This window comes from Marasmius oreades, chromosome 3 (genome assembly GCF_018924745.1).
Source record: "Marasmius oreades isolate 03SP1 chromosome 3, whole genome shotgun sequence".
Lineage (NCBI taxonomy): Eukaryota > Fungi > Basidiomycota > Agaricomycetes > Agaricales > Marasmiaceae > Marasmius > Marasmius oreades.
Genome location: NC_057325.1, coordinates 3,097,199 through 3,113,016, shown reverse-complemented (window position 1 = coordinate 3,113,016; position 15,818 = coordinate 3,097,199). Strand labels below are relative to the sequence as shown.

The following is a 15,818-nucleotide window of genomic DNA, read 5'->3' as shown; positions in this document are numbered from 1 at the left end:
ATTTGATGACTTTTACTTCTGCAATACTGATTTTCCATCCACCCAACATTTTTTGAGAATCTTTCACGCTGACATCCTCTTCCAGACTGCAAAACTACATTCCCCCAGTATTGGAGCGCCAGAATTGGAGTTTGCTGTTACCGTGTTTCAGTGTATGATATCCCTTTGGTCTTGAAAGTAAACAATCGCCTGTAATTTGTCATGAAAGCCAAATCTAATGACTACTGCGAATCATATGTGAATTGGTGTGGTTATGGACCGTATGATAGAACTGCTAGTCTAGTAAATGAATTTGGTTATGAAGCTACCTTCGGACAAGTCTTCGCGGAACGAATCACATCCGACCCAGAAAATGCCGTCGAGGGTGTTGAATGTACATATTGACTTCGAACATGAATCGTAAGTTATATCCAATAGTAATACGTGTATCCGTGATCTATCATAAGCCTTAGAGTGCAGTTCCACGCTCGAAACTAGCACGTATTTCAGCAGTGTACTTGTCGTAATAGCGCGCAATCTCAATAACCAGCGTTAGCGGAGGAGCTTTTCTAGATGTACTTCTACGCTCACCTTCTTGTTGAAGACACGGTTGTGCTCGTTGATGTAGGTGATATCACCCTCCTCTTCGTTAAGCCTCTTCCGGGAGAACTTAGCTCTCTTATCGAGGCTAACAAAGGAAATTATCAATAACTAGACAGAGAGATATGTGCGAGTAGACGCACTCCCGGTTAATTTTCGAAACCACTTTGTCAATAGCCTCCTCCGACGGCTTGCTATCACCATATATCAGTGTATTGGCATCGCGGTATAAATTCTCTGCGGCAAGCTGTTGTTCGTGGGTAGTTGAGAATACCTTACCAGACGATTAATTTTTAGAATGAACTACGTTGAGATCCATAGACATACCTGCTGTGATGAGGAACTTTTGTTGTCGAAATTCATCAATGCACCAGTCCCAAGTCCCAAGGCAACTTCTTTCTGTTGTTGATATGCTACTAGGTTGGGTTTCAAGAGATCAAGGTCTTTCTTATACTTTCGATGAGCAGCATGAGCGTCGTCTAGAAGCATGTGAGCTGCAACGATATTGAGACACCTATGGTACTCACCATGGAACTCAAAGTCCGCTCGACGAGCTTTTCGTGCCAATTTCTTCTCCCAATTATCGTTTTCCTCTATCGTATACTCCCAGTTCTTTGCCCTCTCAACATCTTCTCCCCGTTCCTCCGCGTCCGCCTTGGTGCGGAGCATTTCCGCTAATTTACGTTGTCTCTCTAATCGTGCAGCATCTCTTGCTGTTATTTTTGCCTTCGCACTCTCCTCTATTAGGGACTGTCTGTTCGCTCGTGAAGACAAAGCCTAGAGGAGGCGGGGTTTAGGTACTTGCGAGGTTACGTTCACATTCACATACCATTCTCTTTTTCAGCTGTTCAAGTTTAGCTTTCCGTTCCTCCATAGTCATCTTTGAGCCCTCTGGCTTTTCTTCGGGTTCTACAACCTCCTCTTCCCCTTCTTCCTCCACTCCCGTCATTTGTTCTGAAGGTTCGCCATTACTTTCCTCGACAATCGATTCTTGATCTTGATGTGAAGCCGTATCATTTGCAGCTCGAACGTCCTCTTGCATTTTCTGACTTCGCTTTGAGTTTCTTGTTGGAGGCATTGTCTACAAGAGCCGCTGGTGGTTGGAGTTATTGACAGAAGTGGTATGTATTCCCACGGTCTCACGTCTTTCCTTTTCCCCGCCTCAAAGCGTTTGTAATATCCTCATCGCAATCATCGCAATCAATAGAGTTGACCTCCGACACACCTTCATTTCATTTCCATTTATTAGGTTGCCCAAGACAAAATCACCACTTCACCATTCTGAGTCCGACCATGTCTACCGAATATGCGTCTCAACCACCTGAATCCAAATGTGGATTGGACTCGCACCCAAAGGAGGAGCAGCACCGTGAAGATCAATATCTGGAACGCCCATACATATCTTCAACAAATACCGAGAGATCTACATTTCAATCAAGACTCACCCACAACTCGACTAATGCTTGTCGATTACCGACTGTAACTGGACAGACTAGCCCTTCAGGTTCATTCTTCAATCCCGATGCACATTCTACACCTCAAATTCCTTTTGAAACTGTTCGTTTCATTTCCCGAAACCCCCTCCTAGAAGATGTCCCATCCATATCTGACGAATCTCCCGATCTCCGCTCCTCACATGCGTCTCCAGGTCTTTCAAGAAACGAGCAATTTGATGTTTCCATATCTGGTTTTACTTTGGTTCGAACACTTGGCTGCGGTGCATACGGAAAAGTACTTCTCGGACATCTGGATAGTCATTATGCAAGGAATCTGCATGCCATCAAGTTTCTTCGTAAAGGTGACATGAATCGGTATGGGGCTGAAGAGGTCAAACGCGAGCTCAGAACGCTACGTTGGATTGCAGATACCACCAAATCCCACACTACAGGTAACCGGGATGTTCTCTTCCTGCAGAAGATGACGCAGAGCTTTCAGAACGAACGATATGCGTTCATAGTCCTGGTAAAGATATTACTTTCGGTTAACCCTTACCTCACTTACTCAAGCTTGAAGCTGTTTTTTTTCCCGTCGAAATATAGGAATACCACCCAGTCTCCCTGGAAAATCTCGAGATAGCCGGACGCCTTCGGTTGCAAGCTCCCCCATCCTCAGATAGCCTATCCGGATCCGTTTTGCTACCACTCGGTTTCTCGCCCTCCTGTCTTCAAGGCAATGCAAGAGATCCTGTGGTTAATCTCCGATTCTTAGCCGCCGAACTGGTTTTGGCTCTGCGGTTTCTCCATGGAAATGGAATCGTTCATCAAGACGTCAAGCCCGGAAACGTTATGGTCTCAGCAGATGGTCATATCGTCCTAAGTGATTTTGGTGCTTCCATTGCCCTCCCCTTTTCGCTAGATTACGACGACCTTCCCGTCAGCTTTTCGCCAGAAGTCAGTATTAGGAAAACGTACCACCCAGTTGTGTTGCAGGGGGATGATATCGTGACCTTTACACCCAGTTATGCTGCACCGGAATTGTTGCGTCGGAATGGTGCTGACCTTGTGATATATGACGAACGAGTAGATTGGTTTAGCCTCGGCATGCTTCTGTACGAGCTTGCTACCGGTAGCCTACCATTCCAAGCGGACTACTGGGCAAGGGAACCAAGGATCCGAAGGAGTACAAATGACTTCAGTTTGGCTTTCGGGGAACTCGAGAACCTCTCTCACGCCTCTAACAATTGCGGGCCGGATCCTTCGTTAAAATCTATAAAACCTTTAGAATCCTTCTTGAAAGCGGTGGGTCTTATTTCGTAAAGTGCCACGCACCACGCACCACGCCTTATAAGAGTGTTCAGCTAATTCCCATCGTATCTTAGCTTCTCGTTCATCAGGCAAACGACCGCCTCTCAGGAGAGGACGTTAAGCTTCATCCGTTCTTTCACCCAGTTTCCGCTATATGGGACGAAATTTCTGACATGATGCATCCCCCATTGCCTCGTCCTCCTCTATCTCCCGTTGGCTCAGACGTATCTCTCTCCATGAAGGCTGGCGCTTCGTGGGGGTCTCGTAGCTCTGAGAATGAAAATCTACTAGTGGTTGACGATCTGTATAACGAAGCCGGCCTGCGCATTGTCTGGTCGAAAGTTGGATGTAACGATGACTCGGAGGGCAATGCAGACAAAGCGGAACCTGGAGGTGTAGATGGGGAGTTAGGAAGAATTGGCGATCGTGTTGTTTCGAATTTGAACTCGGCCGGTTTATCCAGCAAACATATACCTTTACCTGACGATGCTCATGGTATGGTATTCCTACCCAGATCTCATACGCTCGATACAATCGAAGATATGAGCGAAATCCAACCCTTCCCATCCACGGCATCCATCATGTTCCTGGGAACGGATGAATATAAGGGCGAAGGTCCTCCTCCAGGAGGCTTCGCAAGCAGTAGTCCTAATCCTTCGGTCCCGACAATGCCCCCTCCTGGGTGTGTCATTCGTAGGCTTGTCCCGTCTTTTTGCTCTGCCCAGGATTCTGGAGTAGATTTATCGTACGATCCAGATGTCAATTCCTGCATGGAAGCAGACATGAGCTATAGCGTCGACTTCGCAGAAGTAAGAAGCAAGGATACTATTTCAATCGCTAGCACCAAGGACCATCATGAAGTTCGAGAAGAAGCATCAATCTTCAGTTCCAGGCCCTCGCTCCATTGCCTTCCTTATCCACGTTCACCGGGCCAGATGCGTCCTCTTTCTACCGTCATGATGCCTGAGGCCACACTCTCAGATTCCCCCGTTTCTTGTAGTCCAACAACTTTCACCCGAAGAAATAGCTTTGCACATGGTAAACACGACGAGAAGCCTGGATCGAATCGATCAATTCCCCAAACTCAATCTGCTTCTGCGAAGAATGTCCAAGTTTTCACACCCCTTGGCGCTGGTGCTGGACCCACGAAAAGGATACATCATGTCCATCCCTCGATTCCCCCCGTTTCACGTTTCAACAGATCACGACCCTCCTTACCAATGACCAGCCCATCAGTAACGAAACATCGTTCGCGTCGATGTTCCCTCCCTGCAACTTATAGACAGGCTCAAAATGAGGGCCACTGCAGCATACAAAGGAATAGCTATGCCGGTCGATCGGCTTCTCACAATCCTCCTAATGAATTAGGTATGCAGACGTCGCCTCGATCGAGGCGGATGTCTGAATCATGGACGCTAGAGGAAGAGCTTACGATTTCAGTCTTGAATGCGATGGAATTCCCCCGGTTGGACCATGGTTTATGTAACGGAGAGAGTGGTCGCACTACTACTCACGGTTCCTTGCCGAATCGGAGAGAAATTCAAACTAGTCGCACTCGACGTACAGCATTGAGTATTTTTGGTTCAATCCGTCGTCGAACTGGCGACCAAGGTCGGGTATCGACGCCCTTCATTACGCCTGCTGTTGCTACTGCTTCTACGGAGCCGTCTCAGGGCAGGAAACGCAGGCGTTCGTTCTTAATGAAGAGGCAGCAGAGACCGACATCTTCATCAGAGGTGGCACCTCCACCGTCGCCCAAGAAGGCCCTCGGAAAATTTCTCAAGAAACTCAGACAGTTATCGGGACTTGCATCACTATAGACCTATCTTTCGTTACATACGGGTTCCTATCCATTTCGTTTTGTACTCGAACTTCTACCCACCTTATTGACACCTTATTGATACCAAGATGTCTCATTTTCGATTAAGATCATGGTTCAGTCATGCAAATATCCTATGTAGATACATGTCAGACTATGCAACGAAGGAACGATCTCTGCAAGTATTACATGCATCTAAACTCTAAAAAGGCTGATCATTCCTCAAACTCGATTCAGGTCCGCCTTTGAGGCGAGAATAAACTGGGATCTAGAGAACGCTTCAAACCTCCGAAGAGACTGGAGTTACAGTTCCTGAAGGAGGCGCGGAGGGCATTGAACTTGGCGAGGGTAAATCTGCCTGAGGTCCTTCCCGAAGATAATCGGCAAGAAATTTCCTCCAGTTTGCTTTTGTGGGGACAAAATGGCCTAAACATTAGCGGATGAAAGGTGTTTGTTTTCTACGGCGACATTTTCACTAAGATTCACCTCCGTCATGTTCTTCAACACGTTTGTTGATCGTAACGTCCAAGATGGATTTAGAACGTTCTTCCGTGACGATGACATCCGTCCGGCCAATAATATGCAAGGTAGGTGTTGTAAACCCAGGTGAGAGAACGGTTTCGCTTAGTGAGAGTTTGGGTTTGAATCCAGCGACGGAGACGCAGTATTGGCTACCATCGGGAGGGAGTTGGATATGGAACCGGGAATCTTTTCTGGTGACTCACAATGGAGGATGAGGGGGTTGACCATCTATGAGGAATGGCGGATATGCATCCGGTTTCTCGAGCTGAAGTCGTTATTGAGTTCCAAACGATGATACCAAGTTTTCGAATCAAAAAAGCATACCAAAGCGGCAATAAGGGTAGCTAGACCGGCCCCTTGACTTCAGAGCGAGATCGTGAGTTATCAGACGAGAGTGTGCCGGGGGAATTAATGTACCTGAAGCCCATGATTCCCTAAAGTTCGCAAACGATGAATCGATACAGAAGACTTGATCTCTGGGGCACTTACATCGAACCTTTTAGCATTCAAAGTGTCGCGAATGAGTGACAATGTCGTATCTAACCCAATTACTATGGTTTTCGCAGAATCCTCGAATTTCCACCATCCACGAGGTGTTAACGCTGGATCCGAAGAACTATCGAGTGATCCAGCTGTATCCCCAAACAGGTCTACAGGTTGCAATATGTGAGGTGCGTCGAGGAAGACTGTTGGTGGAGTGAGAGTGATGCTCGAAAACAGAATAGTTACACGTGCCTAATTCCACTCCTTTGCATTGCTTCCGTAGAGCTGCGAGCTTTTGTAAAAGCGTTGGTTTGAGCCATTCCTAACACATTTTGATTATCGGCTTACCCTCTTGCTGAAGATTGTAGCATTTTGAGCGTAGCTATTGGGTAGGAGAGCGGATCAGAATAGATAGCTTCCGGATTTTAAAGCCACCTACCCGTGAAGAACAAGCACTGTTTTTGAGGACATTGTGGCCAGGAGAAAGCAACGGCATTGATGAGAATATGATCCCCGGAGATCAATTTTCAGGGCGTCGGGACTCGGGCCGACCGTTCAAAGCTCTCGTTATCATCTCCTAACACCATAACAGTTATCCGAAGCTGCATTGCAAACACGCCTGGCGAGACAAGTCGCGTTGCGGCAGGAGAACTTGGCCGACTTCTTACTGCCCTTTGATTAATTCCGTGAACACGTGGACTCTGGTGCGACAGTCGGCTAAGCAAGCGCCCTCGGCTAATGGGCGGTTGTACGTGGCATACCTACGGCCGGATTGAGATTTCGAGCTCCGACTCCGTTCCGAAGTAAATCCGAAGACAACGAACGAGGAAACGACAGTCTGTCACAGTCCCGTCACTGACACGAGTTGGCAAACACATACACGGACCGCTCACAGGTATATATAGGGAAACAATAGTAGTGTATTCATGGTTGGTAGGAGAGTAGGAGACTACAAAGTACAGTGTATTTGAGGACGTGAAATAACTTTACGCCACTGAACTTAAGTTTATTCACCTGTGTAGCAACTACCAGCGGAGTTCGAATATTGCCGAGCGTTCCTGACCCTGCCGAGCGTGAACGCAAAATGCACGTGTTCACGGAATTAATCAAAGGGCAGTAAGGAAGGATTCTTCCGCGCAAATGCAGTAGAATTTGTCTATTGGTTCCTGGTCTCAAACCATCGGGTGACCGCAGGCGCTGCGTGTCTGCACTCGAAATTAGTAGTGGATGATGACCTTGATTCAAACTTAGTGCCACGTGCCCCATCCGCCTTGTCACCGTGAGGCTGAGTTCCTTTCCCTTTCCCTTTAGCTCCTTGCTCTCTTAAGTAGAGTACTCAAGTCATTGTCGGTGATCTCTGCTCAATACCACCTGCTTTGTCGCATGTATCTGCCAGAACCCGTACCACGAAACGTCCATGAAGATAGGAGTCCCCCATGCGCATGAGCCCTGAGCGCTGAGCGTTCATTTGTCTTTCTGCGCGATTTGTCCACTATCGTCCTCATCGGCGGCGTTGCAGCCCGCCCATAATTATTCTGGTGTACCCCATCAGGTGGTCAACGTTCCGGGACCATCGGAATCTCCTCTCCGAGTTTGCCCGCAGCTTCTTTATGACGGTATTGCTTTCATCATAACTCAGCGTGAATCACCTCAAGCAAGCACCCGCAGGCTTTCAAAATGTCCATGATTGTCAGAACGCGTTTATCCAGAGTCGATTCAAGTCTTTTCAAGACCTCCGCCAGACATTTTTCGTCAAGTACCTCCAGGTCGAAAGAGAGACTTGTGATCCTCGGGTCAGGATGGGGTGGTTATGAAATTCTTCGAGGGATTGACAAGAAGCGGTGGGGTACGTTGATCGTTTTATATCCTCTGTGTTACTTTACTGAAAGAAAGAAAGACGTAACCATGGTCACACCGAATAACTATTTCAACTTCACGCCACTGCTTGCAGGTTGTGCTGTTGGAACCCTCGAGCTGCGTTGCGCTATCGAGCCGGTAAGCTACCTGTTAATGTTTCTACTACATGGTCAATGGCTTAAGGTCGATCTGAATATCCTCTGTTAGGTCCGACGTTATGCTACCCAGATCGTGAGTATTCGACCAAACTGTCGGTTTGCGACCTTTCCAACGCTTGGGCTCCCAGACGTCCTACCAGGCGTGGTGCGATGAAATAGGTATGCTTTTTCTCACGTCTCAACACCGATGGCTAAGCGCTCGCTTTCACGTCCCAGACTTCAGACAGAAACGACTTACTTGTGTAAGTTGCTGAAATTGTTGTCAGTCTTTTGGTCCCTCAATTCTTTGCAGGTTCCCGCGACGCCTCCCGTACCCTATTCATCCTCATTTGAACCATCGAGTAGCAATACCCTCGCCCCTCGACCAGGTTCGACTGGCCAATCATTTACGATGTCGTATGACAAGCTTGTCGTTGCAGTCGGTGCCTACTCCCAAAGTCGGGCGATTCCCACTCCTTCGGCGAATTCATTTGACCTCGATTTTGATCCTCATAGCCTTCGATATTCCTGGAGTTAAGGAGTATGCTCACTTTCTGAAGGACGTCAAGGATGCTCGAACGATCCGAAGCAGAATCCTTGAGTGTAGGCAAACTGTTCACCCGTGGCTCGATAGACGTGTATACTCAACATCAGCGTCACGCAGGCTTTGAGCAAGCTAACCAACCGATGATGTCTGACATTGACCGTCGGAACGTCCTCCACTTTTGCGTTGTTGGTGATTCGTTTATTCCTTCTAGTCCGAACCGAACATTCACTGAGTAAGAATCTTATTCATAGGGGGTGGCCCTACCGGTGTAGAATTTGCTGCAGAACTGCACGACCTGCTTCACGCGGAAATCAGGCAACACTATCCAAATCTTGCCAAAATGACCAAGATAAGCTTATATGACGTCGCACCTAATATCCTTGGAATGTTCGACAGCCAGCTTGTACAGTAGGAATCTTTGAACTCTCTTGTCTACCTTCCGTCTCAGGCTTGATGTCTAGATATGCAGAAAAGAAATTTCGTAGGGACGGGGTTGATCTCTTCACGAGTCACCATGTAGAACGCGTCGAGATGGTCAGTAACCCTTGTTGCTCATGGATTATGTTAATGACTCTAGATCTTGTATAAAGGGCAAACTTCACGTGAAGGAACAGGGCGAAGGTAAGGACGATATTGGGTGCATCAACCGCTCAACACTGATCGAGTGGCGTTACCAGTCCCGTTCGGCTTGCTTGTATGGTCAACAGGACTCGCACCCAACCCGTTGATAAGCTCTATCACTGACCTCAAGAAAACGCCGCGAAGGTAAACTACTGTTTTCACCTACTTACACGCGTCGTCTGAAACTAATGTTTCCACAGCGTATCCACCAACGAATACTTGAACGTCATCAAGGACGATGGAAGTCCGGATCCAGATGTGTGGGCCATAGGAGATGCTGCCTCCATTGAAGGGGATCCCATGCCTGCAACAGCTCAAGGTGATCTCCGCCCCTCCAGCAGCTGGAGCACGAATTTTGCTGACCACCCAAACGACAGTTGCTAATCAAAAAGCTGCGTACCTTGTGAAGAAGCTGAACAAAGTCGTTCGAGATAAGGAATATACTCAACCCTTCAAATTCAATAATAGAGGAAGTCTGGCATACATTGGAAATTGGTTAGTATTATAGCGACTACCGATGGGTCAACTGTTGTTGACATGCAGTACAGGAAAGCTGTATATGATCGGTCTGCGGTTGACAAAGACGGCCCTTTAAGCAAGGAAACAGGGAGGACGGCGTGGCTCATATGGCGCTCAGCCTACTTCACAATGACGCTAAGTGCACGAAACAAGTACGTGTTCATAAAAGGGTTGCTGTATGGAACTGAACCTGATGCCTCTCAACAGAATTCTTGTTCCTTTCTACTGGTTCCTCAATTGTATGCTGTCCTTCGTCATTAACGTGGAGAGTTATTGATACGTTATGTTTCAGGGATCTTTGGACGCGACCTTACCAGGTTCTAAAAGCCGTCGAATGTTCAACGTCATCTTGAAAAAATACACAAAACCTTTCTCCCCATCTGAGCACTGCTATCCGTGCCTCACTAGACATAACTTAGAACTCGAGATAGTGTACAGTCTCTGACTACACGTCCTACGTAATGATACAAGATTCACAAAAACCCGCGGAAACATCCTACAGTATCTTTCGTGACGGTGTATCGACCGCCGTCGTCTACCTGGCTTTCATTTATCATCCTCGCCCACGAAGGATCGACACTTTCTGATCTTTCAACCTCCCCGTCTCGATTGAGACCTATATGTCCCAGATGGGCGAAAGAGCTGCTCCTTGGTAGTGAAATCATTGTGGAGGTGATTCTGGGTGTCCTTTCAGAAATGGAGGCAGGCTTGTCTCTGGATCGAAGACTCCTCATTCTGGGGAACGTTGTCCACACCCTGACGGGTGCTGTCTGAGATCGTGCTAAAACCCCTTGGTGAGCGGATGGACCAACACTGTACAGACGCAACTGAGTACCTGACGGTGTTGGCAGGTGGCGCTTGACGACCTCGCTGAACGCGTGGCTCTCTGCATCGATCTCAAAGAGAAATCCCCATAACCTGCTCTTGAAAAAGAAGGGAGGAAACTATTCAGGATCCGCGATATGAAACACACAGGCAGACAAAAAAAAAGTTTGTACTACCCTGCCATTGAATATGTGGAAGAACGGCTTGTCCATCGTATAGGTGAGGTTATCTGGGACAGGAAACAACCAGTTGATCTTCCCCGAGATGGGATCCAGAAGACGGAACCAGTAACACTCTACATCCATGATTCCGGTATGCACATCGCTCAAGTGAGCGCTCGATCCTGATCCATCAGAATCGGTCTCCCGAGGGTACTCTTCATCCCTCCCAAAGATGACCTTGCCCCTCTGGTGAAAGTACTGCCATTCAGGTGGGTCTACACCGAACTTGGCATGGTATATTTTTACTGAAGCTTCAGCGAGGGGTATACGGTTGTGTGAGAGTAAGACGGAAGCGGTAGAACCGTTCATCTGGGGCTTTGGGGACAATAATTGAGAGAACATGTGGTTCAGTATGGGGAACGGAAAGGAGGAGGGCTGGGCAACGCTTCGCGAAGAAAGGATTATTATGAAGAGTTCAATGCCTCATGGAGACCATGAGTCCTTACCAGCAAAATATGCCCGCAGGCGTTGATCGCAGAAAATGGGCTGCCAAAGGGCAACAAGCAAGAAAGATCATAAATTTACAAGTCGCTGGGTGATCGAGTCTGAGGATTCTGCCGAACCCTACGAGACCAGTACCCCTCGAGCTACATCATCAACCAGAACAAGCCGAGCTTTTTTCAAAACCCTTACTTTCTCGTTCCCATCTCCAGCTTTCATTTCAAAACCGAAACGATCCACCATATTTCGAAAATGCATGGAGAATTGAGATTGATGATAGATCTTTATATAATCCACGGAATCCAGAGGATTGGGATGAAAGTTTGACCCCGCCGGGGTATCAGATGCATCTGAGCCAGATATCGGATTTGGGCTCGGATTCACCTCTTCTTCTTCATCACTATCCATATATTCGGACCTTGGAATGCGCGAAATAAATGACTGAAGACTCCCACATCCAGCCGCAGTGAAGGAAACACTAATAGGTCCCAATCCAGTTCTCCGCTTCAGTTCAAGTAGTGACGTCCAAAACGCACGTAGTGACGCATGTGTCCAAACAATAGGAAGAGAAAGTGCTGGATTTGGAGAACGAGGTGATTGCGGTGAAACTTTGGGATCGAGGAGTACCGCGGGTGTTGCATGTTCCCAAGGAAGGATCCCACGAACTGGCACAAGCCACGCACGACGAGCATTGGAAGGTGATTTCAAAGGAAGTGTGTATGGAAAGATTGGAATCGGATCTGTCTTTGAATATACAGGGATCTTAAAGGGTTTGGTCACCTCAAAATTACCGAATACGTGTATATGTGGCTGCAGAACGAAATCCACGTTCAAAGATCGAAGAAGCGAGGTGTGGAATGCATCGAGAACTCACCTGCGGAAAAACTTTGAACAATGTAGAATGGTCCAACTGCTCTACAGATGGTGGATTTGCGGTTTGTTGGTTTAAGTTTCTTTCAACAATCAATGGGGCATTCCTGGGATCGAATAGATCATCGAGGTCCGTGCTTTCAAACAAGGGTAGATTGTCCATATCCAATACTTCAGCACCGTCGACAGGTGAGTTCCATTCCGGCATGTTTAAGCCCGAGTTTGAGTCGCATCCCGAGCCATATCCCAGAAGATCGCGTCTTCTTGAAGGGTGAAGCACATCTGGGATGGGCACGTACATGTACACGTTGGAACCTAACGTGCCTAAGCATTTAGTCGATCTACATCTCTGGATAAAATCCGTTACTTACCGGGTACCCAGAAGCGTTTACTGCATGCTGCATCGGTGTGGAACCATTTGGTAGACCTAAGGGTTTGGTTGACCAGCTCTCGCCCTTCCTGGAGAGACTGACTCGTAGACGAGGCTTGGGCTGTCAGGATTTTATCATCTAAATAGAAATATTTGTGGACCACAACTGAGTCTTCAGTCATAAGGACGGAACAGGATGCTCATGGTGCAGTTTCCAGAGGCGGTATTTAAGTAACACAAAGGGCTTGAACGTTTTGGCATGCCGGTTATTTAACAATTCACCGTCAAATAGAGACGCCCCGAGACGCCCGGTCGATTGATTATCTAGCAGTAATACGGTATCTATACTTTAAATCCACCAGTCAACCTCATGATATTCGACGGATCCACCCTTGCTTTGACGGATTGCAATCTACCCAGATTCTCCCCATAAATCCGGGTCACAGGCGTATCGTACATCGCGTAATTGGGGTAAGGAGACGCAGTTTCTACACCACTCTGTCCCTCTGCGACCGCGACGTTCGTTAAATGTTGAACACTCGCCCTAATAGTATCGTGGAACTTGGAATCAGAAAACGAAAATGTCCAAGCATAATAGACATTGAAGGGGAGGTACATGACAGATCTTGATGGAGGGTAAGCAGAGGGAGAGGAGGCATGTGAGAGAACGCCCGGGAGGAATGGTTCCACTTGGTATGATATGAAGTTGCCTGAAAGGAGCGATAGTCGACTTCCCCAGAACTAGAAAATGGATTGTAACAAAAACACCCGGAACGACAAGAAGATAAAAACATACCATAGTTTCATTAACAACCGCTTCCAGAATGGCTGGCGTTATTTCGAGTAACGGTACGGTATGGAAGATTCCCCTGAACGAACAGTGTCAATAACAAGCCAAATGATCAAGACTCGTTGAAGATACCTTTGCCCTATAGTAATATCCGAGGGCGGCGTCTTAACGAGATCCAAGAAATCTCTCGTCTTTACATTCTTGGTAAAATGTGGAATGGCCAGAAAGTCATCGAAAATTCCGTCTGGTACCGTCGGTCCATCATAAAATAATAGTTGTGATATACCGATCTGGCGTACGATTTGAGAAAAAATGCGCTTCGAAAGATAAAAACTTACAGAGCCAAGCACGAAATTGTATGTAGTGATGATACTAGCTTTAGGATCCGTCACTGTTGCGGAGAAGGTTGCTGCTGCTTTCGTAACGTCGTCGACGTGGTGAGCGACGTAGGTTATCAAACCACCCTACACGGAATCCCGAAATCAACACGTAGTAGCAAATGGCTAAAGACTGGACTCACCCAAACTTGGCCTTGAGGGAACGTCTTCAAGGTGAAACGAGTGACAATGCCCTACAACCGGACATAGCACGTCAAACCAGCATACTCAAAACAATGGTAGGAGAAGCCGAAAACGTACAAAGTTGTTCATTCCTCCCTACACTTGACAAAAATGTTTAGTTAACGGTAACCTAAATTCAAATAATTGCCGTACCCTCAACGCAAAGAATAAATCTGCATCCGAAGACTCGGTGACGGTGACGACCGCACCATCTGGCTTGACCAGCTCAAACGCAGTAACCGTATCGACCGTCATACCATACTGGTTCGAGAGCCAGGAGTACCCTAAACTCCCATTCAATAAGACAGGGGCACCTCACAGAGAGAAGAAACACTCTCACCCCCACCCAAAGTAAATCCAGCAACGCCAACACCCGAAACTCGACCCCCGACGACATTAACATTATGAGGAGCAAGTGCAGCATATACGTCGTCCCAAGTAATCCCAGTCCCAATCACAACCGTTTGAGATTGAGCGTCATAAGTCACTTCGGAAAACCGAGACATGGAAATCTGAACACCGTTTGTAGAGGAAAAGCCTGGATTGGCAGTATGCCCTCCGCCTTTGACCTGAATTCCACCGATGGATTTGAGTATGGGACAGTACAAGAAACGAAGAAGGAATTCCTACGAACAGCGAAAGGAGTTTGAGTCGTACCCAGGATTCCCAACTGCCAACATTATTTAGCATCCAGCAACCACCAACGATTGATTTGGTATAAGGTCCCACTTACAATAATGCCTACGTCCTGAGCTGTACCGGGTTCGACACTACATAATGAAAGTTGCGAGCTCGAACTTGCCCAGTGTCCAATGTCTTTGAAATAAGAGAGTTCTCCTGTTGGATTATTCAGTGATTTAAATCTTTCGTGTAAGATCAAAGGAGGTTTCACCGAAATAATAAACATCTGACGCAGAGGAAATGGCGTTCTCAATCTGGGAACAGATACCATCTGAGTCGACAACACGAGGTTCAGCAGCGGAATGAGCATGTGTTGATAGGAAGAAGGTGTAATGCACGATGGCCAGTACGGCGTATGCGAGCATTGTTGCAGTATTGCGAAACTGCTGTGAGATTGTTCCAGCTGCTAAGAAAATCCTTCAAGTAACGAAACATAAACTTTGGTCCCCCCCCTTATAAATAACGATTCAGTGAAACCTTCAACACGAACCCACCCTGAGCCTTTGAACATGAACAGTCGGCATGCAGCTCTTCCCGTGATGCAACAACTGGGGTTACGTCCAAAACAAGATATAGTAGTAGGAATTTGAAGGGGCTGTGGCTGAAATCGACGACAACCGGAAGAGGAGGAGTGGCGGCCGCCTGTTCGCTCTAGGCATCCTTAATGATAGCACCCAACATATCAGTCGAATTCACTGACCTCGCAGCCCTAACCTAAGTTCCGACCTGTCCGTGAAAGATACCGACCAATCAATTTAAACGCGAAAATGAAAGACGGCATACTCACTAACCCGCTAAACCGTGCCGGGAGGTGTGCATCTCGGGAGAGACGATTATATCGAGCTGCCTCCGAAGGGATTCATTCTTGCATGCGCCACGGTCCTGTATAGGTGGTTTACTACATTTTGGACATTAACCTCATCCAGGTTACTGATTCTGGCAAGATGGTGGACGTCCAAAATGTTAAAGCATGCATTCCTGAGTCACAGCTTCAATGGGTAAGTCGGTAGACGGAATGATGATTGGAATAACGAGTTGTACTTGATCGGACCTCAGCCGCATTCTTTCTGTCAATCGTTGATCCGAAGGGGAATCCAGCGATAGTATTGGGGCAACTTACCATGCGAAAGACACGTCCAGGAGCCGATTACGGCCCAGGTTAGCATTTCGTTTTGCACTTTTCACTTGAGTGTTGGCCAAATGCCCTAGGCCGCGTGAGACCGTGAGAGCGT

The 15,818-nt window shown here is 47.4% G+C and overlaps 8 protein-coding genes across 9 annotated transcripts; 3 read left to right on the top strand and 5 right to left on the bottom strand.

Moving 5' to 3' along the window:
* Positions 1 to 243: 243 nt before the first annotated feature.
* On the bottom strand, positions 244 to 1,693 carry E1B28_006356 (uncharacterized protein). The gene is made up of 6 exons (XM_043151010.1): positions 1,409 to 1,693; positions 1,107 to 1,356; positions 907 to 1,058; positions 723 to 853; positions 571 to 667; positions 244 to 517 (listed from the first exon to the last, which is right to left on the bottom strand). The coding sequence occupies exons 1-6, from the start codon at positions 1,655 to 1,657 to the stop codon at positions 449 to 451; spliced, it is 948 nt and encodes a 315-aa protein (XP_043012103.1). The 5' UTR covers positions 1,658 to 1,693; the 3' UTR covers positions 244 to 448.
* Positions 1,694 to 1,718: 25 nt separating this feature from the next.
* E1B28_006355 (uncharacterized protein) lies at positions 1,719 to 4,245 on the top strand. Its single transcript, XM_043151009.1, has 3 exons — positions 1,719 to 1,748; positions 1,829 to 2,541; positions 2,619 to 4,245. The coding sequence occupies exons 2-3, from the start codon at positions 1,873 to 1,875 to the stop codon at positions 3,333 to 3,335; spliced, it is 1,386 nt and encodes a 461-aa protein (XP_043012102.1). The 5' UTR covers positions 1,719 to 1,748; positions 1,829 to 1,872; the 3' UTR covers positions 3,336 to 4,245.
* E1B28_006354 (uncharacterized protein) lies at positions 3,497 to 5,148 on the top strand (the record flags this gene model as incomplete). Its single annotated transcript, XM_043151008.1, has 1 exon — positions 3,497 to 5,148. One exon carries the CDS (start codon positions 3,497 to 3,499, stop codon positions 5,141 to 5,143), a length of 1,647 nt encoding a protein of 548 aa, XP_043012101.1. The 3' UTR covers positions 5,144 to 5,148.
* Positions 5,149 to 5,161: 13 nt separating this feature from the next.
* On the bottom strand, positions 5,162 to 6,804 carry E1B28_006353 (uncharacterized protein). Of its 2 annotated transcripts, XM_043151006.1 has the most exons (9): positions 6,587 to 6,804; positions 6,496 to 6,529; positions 6,400 to 6,439; positions 6,154 to 6,350; positions 6,082 to 6,098; positions 5,989 to 6,025; positions 5,868 to 5,929; positions 5,629 to 5,813; positions 5,162 to 5,568 (listed from the first exon to the last, which is right to left on the bottom strand). In XM_043151006.1, exons 1-9 carry the CDS (start codon positions 6,616 to 6,618, stop codon positions 5,423 to 5,425), a joined length of 750 nt encoding a protein of 249 aa, XP_043012099.1. In that variant the 5' UTR covers positions 6,619 to 6,804; the 3' UTR covers positions 5,162 to 5,422. The 2 variants fall into 2 exon arrangements, with proteins under 2 accessions (XP_043012099.1, XP_043012100.1); XM_043151007.1 differs by having other exon boundaries at positions 5,162 to 5,813.
* Positions 6,805 to 7,316: 512 nt separating this feature from the next.
* E1B28_006351 (uncharacterized protein) lies at positions 7,317 to 11,371 on the top strand. Its single transcript, XM_043151005.1, has 19 exons — positions 7,317 to 7,993; positions 8,045 to 8,142; positions 8,212 to 8,235; positions 8,291 to 8,321; positions 8,379 to 8,404; positions 8,455 to 8,599; positions 8,658 to 8,744; positions 8,806 to 8,877; positions 8,940 to 9,096; positions 9,150 to 9,222; positions 9,279 to 9,309; positions 9,366 to 9,453; positions 9,510 to 9,628; positions 9,687 to 9,804; positions 9,858 to 9,980; positions 10,036 to 10,067; positions 10,121 to 10,622; positions 10,680 to 11,083; positions 11,136 to 11,371. The coding sequence occupies exons 1-17, from the start codon at positions 7,825 to 7,827 to the stop codon at positions 10,150 to 10,152; spliced, it is 1,425 nt and encodes a 474-aa protein (XP_043012097.1). The 5' UTR covers positions 7,317 to 7,824; the 3' UTR covers positions 10,153 to 10,622; positions 10,680 to 11,083; positions 11,136 to 11,371.
* On the bottom strand, positions 10,302 to 11,183 carry E1B28_006352 (uncharacterized protein; the record flags this gene model as incomplete). Its single annotated transcript, XM_043151004.1, has 2 exons — positions 10,302 to 10,772; positions 10,830 to 11,183. 2 exons carry the CDS (start codon positions 11,181 to 11,183, stop codon positions 10,302 to 10,304), a joined length of 825 nt encoding a protein of 274 aa, XP_043012098.1.
* Positions 11,372 to 11,438: 67 nt separating the features above from the next.
* Positions 11,439 to 12,777, bottom strand: E1B28_006350 (uncharacterized protein; the record flags this gene model as incomplete). The annotated part of the gene is made up of 3 exons (XM_043151003.1): positions 12,557 to 12,777; positions 12,190 to 12,500; positions 11,439 to 12,125 (listed from the first exon to the last, which is right to left on the bottom strand). Exons 1-3 carry the CDS (start codon positions 12,735 to 12,737, stop codon positions 11,439 to 11,441), a joined length of 1,179 nt encoding a protein of 392 aa, XP_043012096.1. The 5' UTR covers positions 12,738 to 12,777.
* Positions 12,778 to 12,897: 120 nt separating this feature from the next.
* E1B28_006349 (uncharacterized protein) lies at positions 12,898 to 14,951 on the bottom strand (the record flags this gene model as incomplete). Its single annotated transcript, XM_043151002.1, has 11 exons — positions 12,898 to 13,296; positions 13,352 to 13,424; positions 13,478 to 13,635; positions 13,684 to 13,809; positions 13,866 to 13,916; positions 13,984 to 14,001; positions 14,059 to 14,189; positions 14,246 to 14,474; positions 14,540 to 14,575; positions 14,639 to 14,742; positions 14,798 to 14,951. 11 exons carry the CDS (start codon positions 14,949 to 14,951, stop codon positions 12,898 to 12,900), a joined length of 1,479 nt encoding a protein of 492 aa, XP_043012095.1.
* Between the last annotated feature and the right edge of the window lie 867 nt (positions 14,952 to 15,818).